Source organism: Chelonus insularis, unplaced genomic scaffold, assembly GCF_013357705.1.
Source record: "Chelonus insularis isolate UGA/USDA-ARS -01 unplaced genomic scaffold, ASM1335770v1 contig_8_pilon, whole genome shotgun sequence".
In the NCBI taxonomy this organism is placed as follows: Eukaryota; Metazoa; Arthropoda; class Insecta; order Hymenoptera; family Braconidae; genus Chelonus; species Chelonus insularis.
This window is the reverse complement of record NW_023276778.1, coordinates 22,032-36,638: the sequence shown is the minus strand read 5'-3', so window position 1 is coordinate 36,638 and position 14,607 is coordinate 22,032. Positions and strand designations below refer to the sequence as shown.

Sequence of the window (14,607 nt, the reverse complement as noted above, 5' to 3'; positions counted from 1 at the left end):
TTAACACTGAACTGCTTGGGTTTTATAGATTTTATTCAACAATAACACTTAATATACTCAATAGAAATTCTTAATCACTAAGTTTAGGTGAATTGACTGTACATTAATTGTTCATACACTTCTGAGTTGTCTGATGGTTATTTTGTCACCAAATAACAGAGTCTCAAAAGACAGTGAATAGCAACATTCACAGTATACACCAGAGTTATTCGGGGGAGCGATGTATAGGTGAATGTCCGTGAGGCACTATGGCGTCGACGCCAGTTCAGCTTCGCGCCCAAAGACACTACAACTGAATATACTGGACCACTGGCACTGATGAGAGTAATTTGATGATTCACGTATCTTCGTGAGAGCTGTCTGAGTCTATTTGACCGTACGTTATTGTACAACGAGTGAGCTGACTGCAAAGAACTACGATTTGACTGCGAAAACTTATACAGAGCTGACCGCGTGATTTGCCTGGAGCTAACTGACGCCACCAGTGCTCGACCGCGTGCTTGTTGGCGTCACTAGGGCCGTAGAGTTGCCGTCTGGGCCATGAGGGAAATACTTCCCGATGATTGGTCCAGTGAGTTGACTGACGCGCCGGTGGACAAGTCCGGCATTAACAATTTTCGAATATTTCTGACTAACTGACTTGGGCCCCTCCAAGTCAGAACATTGTCCCACCATCAGCAACGCCTTTGCTGATCTTCTGCTGGTGGAGTGTATGGTAAGATGACTAGTTTTGTGAGTGGTCTGACGAGTTCTGCTGTTGCTGTCCTGAGTTTGACTGTTCTGATGAGTCCGTCTGATCCTGGGAACACCTCAATCACTCTGGCGAGAGGCCACTTCGTTGGTGGGAACCGCTCGTCAGTGAGTAGTACAAGTGAGCCGACTGTGATGTTGTGAGCGGGGTGTTTCCACTTGGAAATGGCGAGTTGCTGCTGAAGGTATTGTTTTGACCACGTTGACCAAAACGATTGGAGTCGCTGCTGAATAAATTGCCACCTGGACAAGCGTGGCATTGGCACATCTTCCAGTGAAGGCTCTGGTAATGTTACTAGAGGTTCACCAACCAAGAAGTGTGCTGGAGTCAACGCTGAGATGTCTGTAGAGTCGGCTGAGAGAGGCTCGAGTGGTCTGGAGTTAAGGACTGCTTCTATCTGGACAAGCAGTGTGGAAAGCTCTTCATATGTAAAGAGTGAGTCGCCTATCGTTCTGTTAAGATGGAACTTTACTGATTTGACTGCAGCTTCCCATTTTCCTCCCATGTGTGGTGCAGCTGGTGGGTTAAACTTCCAATCAGTTCCATCCTTTGCAAATACAGCTGCGAGTTGACTGAACTGTTGAGTCCCGTGCTTGAAGAGTTGTCTGATGAGCGTGTCTGCGCCTTGAAATGTGGTGCCACAATCACTGTGGAGAGTTCTGCAGACACCTCGACGTCCAGTGAACCTTCTGAACGCTGCAATAAATGAGTCTGCTGAATAATCTGTTACAATTTCTACATGAAGCGCAGAAGTAACGAAGCACACAAAAATGCACATCCAACCCTTAGATGTTTTGGCGCCTCTGCCTTTCCAAGTCTTTAGCGTGATGGGACCAGCGTAATCCACACCACAGACGGCAAATGGTCGGGCTGGAGTGATTCTTGATAACGGCAATTGACCCATTAACTGCTTCGCTCGTTCGCCACGTAAACGAGCACATTTCATACAATGATAAATATAGGATCGTACTGGGAGTCGTCCGCCAATGATCCAGTACGATGATCGTATGAGGTTCAGAGTTGCCTGCGTCCCACCGTGCAATGTTCTTTCATGAGCATCTGCAATGATTAGTCTGGAAAGATGAGTTTTCTGTGGTAGGATTGCAGGATGCTTTGCTTCTTGGTCCAAGCTAGCATGTGCTAACCTCCCTCCAACACGTATGACTCCCTGAGTGTCAATAAATGCTGTCAATCGTGCGAGGGGGTGAGAGACGGGCAGTGAATTTGAGTTGATCTGCTTGATTTCTTGTGAGAAGTACGATTCTTGAGTTGCCTTTATCCAAAAAATCCTTGCTCTCTCTAATTCTTGTGGCGTGAGAGGGAAGGTGAGAGATGACTGCGGTACTCGTCTGAGGAGTTGGCTAAATCTGAAGCAAATTGCAGTCACTCTGAGCAATTTGATTAGCCGAGAATGTCTGTATATCATATCCCAATGATAATCATGTTGAATTGTCTGAGTAACTAAAGTGAGCCCGGGCCGCTCTTCCTGCTGAGCTTTTGAATCGTACACTGATGATTGAGTTGGCCATAATGATTCGTCTGCTGTTAACCACTGTGGTCCTGTCCACCACAGGGGGTGCTTCCGAAGCTGGGATATGCTGATACCTCGAGAAGCACAATCCGCTGGATTTTGTTTGCCAGGTACAAACCTCCAAACGCTGATTGGAGTGAGATCTTGAATTGCTGACACTCTGTTTCTTACAAACTCCTTCCAACGGGATGAGTGAGACTGAATCCAGGTCAAAGTCACTGAGGAGTCTGTCCAACATACGAGTTGAGTTGGCTGAATGTCTAAGTTGTTCCTTACATAAGTGATTAGTCTGGCAAGCAGCAATGCTGCGGTGAGTTCTAGTCTAGGAATAGACATCTTCTTCAGTGGAGCAACCTTAGACTTTGAACAGACTATAGTTGAACAAGTTCCATGATCTGGATGAGTAGTCCGTATGTAAACAACAGCTGCCATAGCTGCTTGTGAGGCGTCTGAAAAACCATGAAGTTCCACGGTCGATTTCTGAGTAATCCGTAACCATCGTGGAATTGAGAGGTCTGAAACATGTGAGAGTTCTGATCTGAAGCTGTTCCACTTCGTGATGATGTGATCTGGGGCTTGGTCATCCCATGAAAGTTTATCTAGCCAGATTTCTTGTAGCAACATCTTTGCTCTGACAATGAAGGGTGCTAGAAATCCAAGTGGATCGTAGAGTTGTGCTGTTTCTGATAAAATTATTCTCTTTGTGAGCTTGGACTTCTCACGAGGAGGTTTTGAGTTGAACTTAAATGAGTCGTTCGCTGGAATCCACGAGAGCCCAAGTAATTTCGTTTTGCTGCTCTCAAATGAGTGGATCTGCTCTTCTGACAAGTTGTCTGTAAGTGATTGAAGGAATTGAAGTGAGTTGCTGTGCCATTTCGCTAACGGGAAGCCACCTGCCATGCAGAGTTGTCTGACTTGGGTTGAGATGTCTATCAATTGACTCACGGTGTCAGCACCTCCAAAAATATCGTCCACATATCTTCCTTTTAGTAGTGGATCAACAGCTAGAGGGAACTTATGACCCTCATCCTTCACTAGCTGGATCATTGTGCGAACAGCCAGAAATGGAGCTGATCTGGTACCATACGTGACTGTTGTGAGTTGATATGGGATGATCTTGGAGTGCTCGTCCACCCACAGGATTCTCTGGAGATCCCAATCATCTTGGTGGACTTTGATTTGTCTGTACATCTTGGTGATGTCTGATGTGAACACAAATTTATGCTGCCTGATCCAAATGAGTACGTCTGCAATGTCTTTCTGGACTTTGGCACCAGTATGTTGAATCTCGTTCACTGATAGACCACTAGAAGATGGACTAGAGCCATTAAATACTACCCTAAGCTTTGTAGTAACACTGTCTTCTCTTAAGACACCATGATGAGGCAAATAATACACTGGAGAGTTGACTGGACTTGCCTTGGCTCGTGTCATGTGGTTCAGTGACTCGTATTCTTGCATGAAGTTGTGATAGAGTTGTGCATATGAGTCATTCTTGGTGAGTCGTCTGATCATGTGTAGTAAACACTGATGAGCTCTCGCTGATAAGTTGCCTAGAAGAGATGGTGATGCTTTGAGTGGTATTCTCACAATATATCTCCCATCTTGATCTCTTGAATGAGTCGTAACATAATGATCTTCACAAGATTGATCATCTGGGCTGAGTTGGCTGGTTGAAGTCTCTGGAACTTCTTCTTGAACCCAGAATTTTGTCAAGAGATCAGATACTTGCTGGTATGAGTTGACCCTTGCTGCGTGATGAGTTATCTGACTTGAGCATCTTGTCGTGTGTGGACTTCCAATGAGCATCCATCCAAAAATTGAATCTTGGGCTATGAGAGATGACTGAGGAAACTGTTTGATGCCTGCCTTCACAATTAGACCATAACAATCTGCTCCTATTAAGATGTCAATGGGTCTTGGAGTTGAGTAGTCTGGATCAGCAAGTTGCAGAGAGTTGAGAGCTGACCAGTTGAGTTCTTTGAGTTGTCTGGTTGGTAAGGTACCAGTGACACATTTGAGGATATGAGCATTGATTGTAACTTGCTCCTGTGTGTGAGTTGATCTAAGTGTCACTGTTGTCACTCCTCTAGTTTGTACAGCTGGTTCGTTACCAATTCCCAGCACTGATATTACTGATGGACGACGTTGGAGATGACAAGTCTTTACCACACTTGATGAGATGAACGTCAGCTCAGACCCTGAGTCTATCAGGAGTCTTACTGGAAGCTGAGAGTAGTCTGAGAGTAATACTGCATTGGCCGTGGCGAGTAAGACTGCTGAGCTGTCTGATTGAACTGGAGACTCAGTCGTGCATGGATCTTCTGCTGCCCTGAATGCTGAAGCGAGTCTTCCATGGATATCTGAGTTGTCTGTATTGTTCTTGGTGATTGTTGAATCATGTGAGTCGTCTGAGATTTGACTAGTGTGAGTTTGACTCTTTTCTTCAGCTGTAGGAGATCGAACGAGACCTTCTGACACTTCTTCCAGGACCCTCAACCCTCCTGAAGCCGAAACCTCATGTGCTAAGGTCATCCTTTCCGTCGAGTCATCAGAGAAGCATTCTTTACTCCTGTCAGCACATGTAGATTGACATGATTCATCACCATTAATCGTTGAGTTGTCTGCATGTTGAGTGATCACACCACCACTCGGAGAATTGACTGAAACATAATTAGAGTTGACTGCAGAGAGTTGACTATGATGATGAGTTACCTGGTGAGTAGTCTGCTTAGATGAATGGGTGTGATCTGGAGTCGGCTGTGGAAATGGCACGTCATCACCTCACTGCTGGGAGGTTGATGGCTGTTGGCTGCTGTGAGTAGGCTGCGGTTCTTGGCCTGGTCCATATCCTCTTTTTCTTAGAGATTCTGTCCTGGGCGTATGGATCATTGAGTGGTGCTTTAAATTGCACGTGCTGCATCGTTTCTCTGACTGGCACACCTGGATGGAGTGGTGGCCGAAGCAATTGAAGCACAGCCGTGCTGCGAGGACCAGCTTGTACCTTTCGTGTTGTGACAGTCCTGCGAACGCTTTGCAGTCAACCAAGTAGTGATCCAAACTGCTGCATTGATCACACGGGTAATCTGCTTGTCGTTTTTGCGCCGCATGCCTGGAGGCTCGAGTTGTCTGTGGGTGAGTCGTCTGCTGTTGAGTAGACTGGTGTTGTGATCTGGACCTTCTGGTGATCACTGGAGTAGGCCACCGTTTTGCTTGACGGGCTGCATCTTGAGCTGACTCCATCGCACGTGCTCGAGTAGAGATGAAGTTGAGTAGACTGTCTAGAGTTGTCGGTGAGCGAGACCTACTTCGCTCGAGTTCCCATGACTCACGTAGCGGCTGCTCAAGCTTACTGGCCACCAGGTATACCAAGAAGTAGTTTGCTGAGTCGACTGGGACATTGAGTGCCTTCAAGGCATCTAAGTTTTGGCGTACCACGCCTACCAGGTTGTCGAGTTGTTCAGCTGACTTAGACGATGGTGTGGTCACACTGAACAGGTCCTTGATGTGGGCAAAGATGAGTTGTTCTGGGTCATCGTACCTGGCCTTGAGCTGATTCCATGCTGGCTCATACCCATCATCATTCATCACAGCATGACGGATCAGTTGAAGTGGGGGACCTGATACGTTGGCCTTCAGGTAGTGTAGTTTGGCTACTGGTCTGAGATCTTCCCGATCGTGGACGAGGGACGTAAACATGTCCCGAAACTGCGTCCACGTTGATGAGTCGCCTGCGAATGTTGGGAGAGGGATCTCTGGGAGAGTTGCCTGTCGGTAGATGATTGGAGTTGACTGCTTTGTAGAGGCCTTGTACTCATCGATGGCCTTCTGGATGTCTTTCTCGTGTAGCTCTGATTTTACACGATGGAGAGTTGACTCTATATGATAATGCAGCCGTAACGCACTTTCATACACTCTGTCGGTCATATACTGATGTTTAAAGAGTGTCAACCGACACCTTACTCCTAATGCCTCATGCTCCACCACGAAGTATGTCCAGAGGTCGTTGAGTTGTGACAGTTTCGCCTCGATTATGGGCATTGTGACGAGAGCAGGCTGTCGCACAAGATCAGCCACGTCTTGGTGCATAAATTGAAGCTGCTCATACCTGGACATTTGAGACGTCAGTTTAAATAACGTGGTGTTTGCCAGTGCAGGTGGTGACTTGGACCTGTCACGTGATGTTGTTGCCTTTTCGGGAACCTTAAGTGTTGTTCCACTGGTACCTTCTGCCTGAGAGTCGACTGGAACTGGTGATGGTGCTTGGCTTACACTCACTTGCTCTAATATCTCACTAATACCTTCAACTGACTCATTGTCTTCGGCTACATCAACGTAGTCCGATTTTGCCGGCGAAATTAACCGTTTGTCTGCCATTGTTCAGTTGAGTGAGTTGTCTAATGTCACTAACGCTACACTTATCACTAAGAAAGTTCACAAAAAAATGTTGCTAGAGTTGTCTGTTGTCACCTTGATACCAATGGTGGGCTTTCAAGAAAGTCTCAACACCAAAAGAATCACACAAATTTCTGAACTGAGTCTACGAGCTCTGAATAATAATTTTAGGTGACTAAACTGACTCTAAGGACACTACACTAATTAATAACTTTGTTTATATACACGTGAGTTGACTGCGTCGAGGGTATCTTGGCTCTCACACAACCAAACTGCGCGCCAAGCGTCTCAAAAAATTGTTTAAGTTGTGAGATGAGCACCACTGTCTCACAATAATACAGATGAGTGTCACTGGGCACTGGAATGCGTAAACACCTTTTGTCTGTAAGGTTGTTTACAATAGAATACTAAGAGTTGTCTTATCACAAACAATGGCGAATGAATATTTCACTAACTATTCCCGAAAAATATTCACTACTAGAACCTTCTAGAGTTATTCGATATGCATCCAAGCCGTTCTTATCCGGCTCGAAGGACCAAATGTTCTGACTTCGAGTCGGCCGAATGAGCAAACTGAAAACTAGTGGACTGTAATAATTAAAAGCAGAATAAGAACAAAGGTTGGATGCTAGAAGGTTCCAAAAAATAGTTTATTAACACTGAACTGTTTGGGTTTTATAGATTTTATTCAACAATAACACTTAATATACTCAATAGAATTTAATAATCACTACATATAGTTGAGTTGACTGTACCATAATTGTTTGTACACTTATGAGTTGTCTAATGGTTATTTTTTCACCAAATAACATAGTCTCAAAAAACAGTGAATAGCAACATTCACAGTATACACCAGAGTTGTTCGGGGGAGCGATGTATAGGTGAATGTCCGTGAGGCACTATGGCGTCGACGCCAGTTCAGCTTCGCGCCCAAAGACACTACAACTGAATATACTGGACCACTGGCACTGATGAGAGTAATTTGATGATTCACGTATCTTCGTGAGAGCTGTCTGAGTCTATTTGACCGTACGTTATTGTACAACGAGTGAGCTGACTGCAAAGAACTACGATTTGACTGCGAAAACTTATACAGAGCTGACCGCGTGATTTGCCTGGAGCTAACTGACGCCACCAGTGCTCGACCGCGTGCTTGTTGGCGTCACTAGGGCCGTAGAGTTGCCGTCTGGGCCATGAGGGAAATACTTCCCGATGATTGGTCCAGTGAGTTGACTGACGCGCCGGTGGACAAGTCCGGCATTAACAATTTTTGAATATTTCTGACTAACTGACTTGGGCCCCTCCAAGTCAGAAAAGAATTAAAAAAACTAAAACCAGGAATCATTGCCGGTGGATTCGCTTCATATTTATTGGGGTATACTAACACATATACAAATATCGATTATTGAATTATTCATCATGAATGTTTTATAAATAAAGATGATATAGAGCAACAAAATGACTACTACAAAATCAATCGATACATTCATAATTGTGACACTCATGATATTCCTGATATAAATGCATTAATGCATGTGTTTAATCATCAAAGAACACCTTTACAAGTTATTCATATACAAGTCACAAAAGAAACATTTGATGTGTTATTTAAGAATGATAAAATGTTTATCGAGCCATATTTTAAATTTATTGATTCGATGTTTGATAATACTATATGTAAAAAGGGAATATTACCATTTAGTAGATATTATTTTGATATAAATAAAAGCACAAATTATAATTATCAAACTAAAAAACGTCAAGAAAAGTACTCTCAACATATTGTAAATTATGGAGCACCTGAATCACTTGTCGCCATGTGTTGCAGAATATTAAGCAATATAAATTAAAGAAGCAATTGGTCATCATTACCATCATCATCATCAAAATATTAAATAAAAAAATTTAATTAGAGTTTCATTTTTTTGAATGTAATTAAAGCTGAAATTTTTAACAATGGAAAATTATCCAAAAATAACGCACATCATTGATGTGGATGGCTTTAGAATAAATAAAAAATTCTACTGTAAAGAAACGGCGTGTATTCGAGTTGAGAGCGGTGAGATATATTTAAGTCATTATAATATTGGAGAACTTAGACTGTCACGAGAAGATTCTACATCAGCATGCTTCAATACCATGTTTATCCATGGATTAAAAATGGATAATAACCACAATCATCAGAATCAAGGAGCAATTGATGATTTCTTGTGTGGCAGTGATGAAGAAGCAAGTTCTTTAGGAGGGTTCATAGGATACAAAGGTGGATCAGTTGAACGAGACAAACTCACATTCTCGGGAATTCAGAGTTATAATATTGAGAAGCTTGGATGTCCAAAATTCAAAATATTATATAATCAATTGCGAGAACAACGTCTGGACTTATTTGAAATAATGGAAACATTGAATTGTCTCCAGCATGATGAATTGAAAGTTCGTAGGGGTGAATCAACTCCTAGAATTGCTCATTGTCCTAAGAAGAAGGTTTACGCTTTTAATCAATTTCTTTTAGGAAATATTTAGTAATTATAATTTTGAAAAAATGTATATGTTAATGTTTTTTATAAATATGTACATTGAAAAATGCATCAAATATTGTATATAATTTTTTCTTTTTTTTAATAGACTGTAAGATTAATGATATGTATGCTTTTGAATTATTACCTCTAATCCTAAAATATTTATAAGATTTTTTTTTTTAAAGAAATTCAACTCTAAAATTTTTTATTTGTAAATAAATATATAAATGATTAAAATTTTTAAAATAAAACTTAAATATAAACATATAATTATTTTTTAAATCAATTTTCGAATTTGTCTACTCAATGGTTTATATTTGACTATTCTATCATGTAAAATTAAACAGTATGCAGTTGTACCCAGGGGAAACACTTCAGTAGCTTCAAATTCAAGACGAACATCGACTGGTCCTGCTTTAATAGATTCATTTTGTCTTAAACAATCTATTACAATGAATGGTCCTCTTTCCATGAAATTACCTTTATTTAAGTATGGTCTTTTAATGTTTTTACTATAATAAGATGAATAGAAATTCGTATACATTTCATACAAAAGTGCATATTTACTATTTAAAATATCAATATTCATGTTAGCATATGGATATCGCTGCGAATTTAAATAAACAGCAAAATCTTTAATTTTACAATGATCAAATATATCAGCACGTTTTGATAATTGATTTTTACGTTCAGTTTGTAATGAAAATAAAATATATCTTTGTTTCTCTAGTTGATTTGTTGTCTTCACAGACCAGATGTGTTTCGTTGTTATAGGTAAAGATGGATATTCATATAGCTCCCATGATCTGAAGGGTATCGATATCGATGGATCTTTACTGATGTAACTTAACATATCAAGTTTCTTTGAATCAGACATTGTAACATATGGCACTAACCATTCAATTTTATCAAGAGTAATTTTTACATTTTCTGCCGCTGCATTAGCTATTTCAGTTTGATGTATTGCATTCAAGTCAGTGTTGGCTCTTATGAGTATTAGCTTATGTTTACAGTTAACAATGACTTGTTTATAATCCTCAGCAAATCCAAATAATAATTTTAATGGTATTATGACGTCAAAATTCCCATTGGAATCACATAGTTTTTTATTATCAAGTACCATTCCACTGTTTTTCAAAGAATATTCTTGCTCTGGTGTAAATGATGGAAATCCCTTCATGAGTGTTGTAATGCCCACATTATTACTACGATCAATTTCAACTCCATTTAATTCATATCTCATTTCTTCAAATAAGAAACAAGCAAACATTGTTGCAAGTAAAGATTTGTTTGATGTAGCACTCCCATTGTCTTTTGTAAATTTACCAGTGATATGAATTGAACTTTCACATGGTAAAATACATAAATCTTGATGTTGTACAGCTATACGTATCTCATCATTGTTTTTATATAATGATGAACCTTATAGTTGATGAGCATGAATCTCATAATGAGATATAGATTCATCTTGAACAATTTTTTTATTAATTTTTAATGCCGTCGCCTCCATGGTATTGAGCACGACAAGCTGAATTTAAATTTAACAATTTTTAAATTAAGTCTAAACCAAGACTTTCTAGGAATTGAGTGTTCTGGGGAGTCAGTTGTTTCACTGTTCTCCTCTTCTTTTTCGTCTTCTTCTGTTGAGATGTTGCTCGTTTGATTGTCTTTTTTAAACTGTGTACATTTGCGCATGGTTGATGGTTATTATAACTTTGTTCTTCTAAATGATCATTATAAACTATTACCATTATATACTCTTTAAATGTAACCTTACAGTGACTGATTCAGATCGATTATTAATTAATTTTCCGTCTTGATCCACAACTCGTATCTGTAAATTATGTATTTCCCTCACTGTGACGGGGAGATAAATGACTTTTGTAGGTGATTCAATAATTTTATATCCTGGTTGGACTGATGGAAAAAATGCATGAATTGTATGAGCAAATTGATTATTTATGTATGCACCACTTGTAATATTACACTCTACACATATTGCATTAACACTCAATATTGATGTTGGTTTTTCCGATTTATATACTTCTCCTGCTTTATAATTTTTCGTTCGAATCCTAAAAATTCACCGATAGAATCTTCAGATGTGAAGTCAATAGCTGATTTTTCACTATATAATTCGGTGACAAGTGTACTTTTTTCAACTCCTCATGAAAGATTTAATTGAGGATCCGTCGCAATCAGAAATATGTAAATATCTTTAAGATCATAAGTACCAGTTGGAATTGTAATTGTACGCCATTCGTCTTTTATTTGATATCGAAATTTATTGTTGCCTTTATATATGTTTGGAATTGAATTAAATGTAAGAAAATCAACAAGTCCAAGAACATAATTTTTGTAGGTGATAATTCAATTGAAGGAAAATATGAAACCTCCAATAATGATGAATGTCCAGTAAGTGTTAATATCAAAAAATCACCCATAATGTTTACTGTATGTTCTGACTTGGAGGGCCCCAAGTCAGCAAGTCTCAGAATATTCGAAAATTGTTGATGCCGGACTTGTCTACCGGCGCGTCAGTCAATTCACTGGACCAATCATCGGGAAGTATTTTCCTTATAGCCCAGAAGGCAACTCTACGGCCCTAGTGACGCCAACAAGCACGCGATCGAGCACTTGTGGCGTCAGTTAGCTCCAGGCAAATCACGCGGTCATCTCTGTACAACCTTTCGCAGTCAAATTGCAGATTTTTGCAGTCAGCTCACCCGTTGTAGTTAAATTTACGGTCAAACAGACTCAGACAACTCTAGTGAACATAATTGAAGCTTCATCATCAATCTCATCAGTGCCAGTGGTCCAGTACAGTCAGTTGTAGTGTCTTTGGGCGCGAAGCTGAACTGGCGTCGACGCCATAGTGCCTCACGGACATTCACATATACATCGCACACCCGAACAACTCTGGTGTAAACCGTGAATGTTGCTATCCACTGTTTTGAGACGTTTTTTGGTGAAACATTGACCAGCAGACAATTCACAAGTGTAGAAATAGTTGAATTACGGACAACTCAATAAACCTTAGTGATTAGTGCTTTCTATTGAACTAGTTTTATTGTTAATTGTTAATAAAAGTGAAAAAAACCATACAATTTGGTGTTAATGAACTATTTTTGAGGAACCTTCTGGCATCCAACCTGTTTCGCTATTCTTCTCTTATTTATTACAGTCCACTAGTTTTAGTTTGCTCGTCCGGCCGACTCGAAGTCAGAACACTGTATAATACTTGAAATGTAAATGGAATGTAATTTTTTCCACATCATATTTATAGCTGATCATTTAAAAATTTTAGAAAATTCTGTCTTGATGTTAAGTTTATGAATTTATCTATATAGAACCATTGCATCTGTACAGCGAGTCTGGCACAATCATATGGAAACGCGTATTCTTCAAAGTGTAGATGTTTTTGACTATATTTATAGTTGACTTGGAACAAACGATACATATTTTGTTCATTGAAGATATTTTCCCGATGTTTTGTATCATATGTACAACATTCAAGTTTGTGCGCTGATGTTATACCCGATGTTCCATATCCAAAAATTGAAATATCAATTATTACTTGATTTGATGTTGAAAATTTCAGGAAAAAATCTTTTTGTAAACCATCAGCAACGTAAATATATGTTGCATTTTGTAATGCATTCGTTATGACTTTTTTTAGATGATCATATGGAACTTCACCACATCCCCAATCAATTTCATGAATAGCATAAGTATTCCATGTTATTTGTGGACCGTCTAATTGTGGAAAAACAAATGCATTGTTGGCTCTCATCACTCATCCAAATGGATTAAGATTTGAAAATATTTATCTGTATTCTAAATCATAAAATCAACCTAAACATAAATATTTGGAAAAACTACTCGAGCCGATTGACGACGTTAGTTTATTTCCATTTAATGATAATGAACAAGTTGTAAAGACAGATGATGCTCAACTTAATTTCGTTATGATATTTGATGATATAGCTCGTGAGAAGCAAGATAATGTTCGAGCATATTTTTGTATGGGTCGTCACAAAGATGTTGATAGTTTTTATCTTTGTCAAACTTATGCGAGAATCCCAAAACATCTAATACGAAATAATATAAACTTTTCCATTCCCTTTCGACAAGATGAAATAAATTTACGGCATATACATAATGATCACGTTAATACCGATATGAAGTTTTAACAATTTAAAGATTTGTGTACTTCATGTTGGAATAATAATGAATATATTTTTCTTGTCATCGATAAAGATAGTGAAATCAAGAATGGACGATGCAGAAGAGGTTTTGATTGTTTTATATGTATAAATTGAATGCTTTATTCTGAAAATATACACTTGTAAATAATTGTTTGTCAAGTGAACATCATCAATATGAGTGAATTGAGAGGACAACTGGAGGAGGCAGTCAATGTCTTGGAGAAATTGACGAAAGTCAGTGATGGTATACGTCGAAAACATGAAATGATTAAACATGGGAAAAATGGTAGTGAATATTCATTAAATGAATTTTTGGAGCCCGTAGTAACACCATTACATCAACTTATCAATAAAAAAAATATCTCTCCTGAAATACCAGCATTGAACGACGATAATGTAAATATATAGAAGAATGAAAGGCAATATGCCACCTCGAGGAAGAGATAATTTAATCGTCAGAAGCTGGATATTCTCTCTATTGATAGCGAAAACACTAAAAAAAGAATCGTGAAAGAAATCAATCAAAGCAAAGAAGTTACAGCAGCATTAAAAGCTATGAAAAGACCAATTCCTTTAAATAATTTAGAACGTGAAATGATGGAAAATACAAATGTACAAGATAAAGAAGAAGAAGAAAAAGCAGCAGAAGGAAAAGACAGAGAAGCTATATGCGAGGAAGAAGGAGTGGTGGGGGGAGAAAAGGAGGGATCAGTAGAAAGAATGGGAGTTGTAGAAGAAGAAGAAGATCAACGACAAAAGCCTACATCGAGTATGATGTCAAGCACCCCCCTCAAACACACCGAAACAATAAATAAATACATAAAAATGCTTAGAGATAATAATCAAAATATGGATACAAAGTGTAGCGTAAGAAAACTTCGAGAAAATGTGCTTTATATTGGAGATTCAGAAATTGTTTTTCAGGGTGATAAAATTCTCATTGCTGATCGAGTTTATAGAAGCACACCAGAGCTACTTGAATTATTAGTTAGAAAACTACCTAATAAACTTGCTGTTGATGAAAGAGATAAAATAATTTATAGCAAAATAGTTAAATATACAAACTTGGCTCGAAAGAATTATAATCCAAATCAAGAGCTGAGAACTGATCATAGTAAGAAATACAACATGTATGTTGCAAAGTATACTGGACATTCATCATTATTGGCTGTTTCATATTTTCCTCCAATTGAATTATCACCT

At 39.1% G+C, this 14,607-nt stretch overlaps 3 protein-coding genes across 3 annotated transcripts; all 3 read right to left on the bottom strand.

The window, feature by feature from the left end:
- Positions 1–674: 674 nt before the first annotated feature.
- On the bottom strand, positions 675–4,817 carry LOC118072236 (uncharacterized). Its single transcript, XM_035091925.1, has one exon. It carries the CDS (start codon positions 4,815–4,817, stop codon positions 675–677), a length of 4,143 nt encoding a protein of 1,380 aa, XP_034947816.1.
- Positions 4,818–5,066: 249 nt separating this feature from the next.
- On the bottom strand, positions 5,067–6,659 carry LOC118072235 (uncharacterized). The gene has a single exon (XM_035091924.1). The coding sequence runs from the start codon at positions 6,657–6,659 to the stop codon at positions 5,067–5,069; it is 1,593 nt and encodes a 530-aa protein (XP_034947815.1).
- Positions 6,660–9,781: 3,122 nt separating this feature from the next.
- LOC118072233 (uncharacterized) lies at positions 9,782–12,989 on the bottom strand. Its single transcript, XM_035091923.1, has 3 exons — positions 12,818–12,989; positions 9,949–10,618; positions 9,782–9,803 (listed from the first exon to the last, which is right to left on the bottom strand). The coding sequence occupies exons 1-3, from the start codon at positions 12,987–12,989 to the stop codon at positions 9,782–9,784; spliced, it is 864 nt and encodes a 287-aa protein (XP_034947814.1).
- Between the last annotated feature and the right edge of the window lie 1,618 nt (positions 12,990–14,607).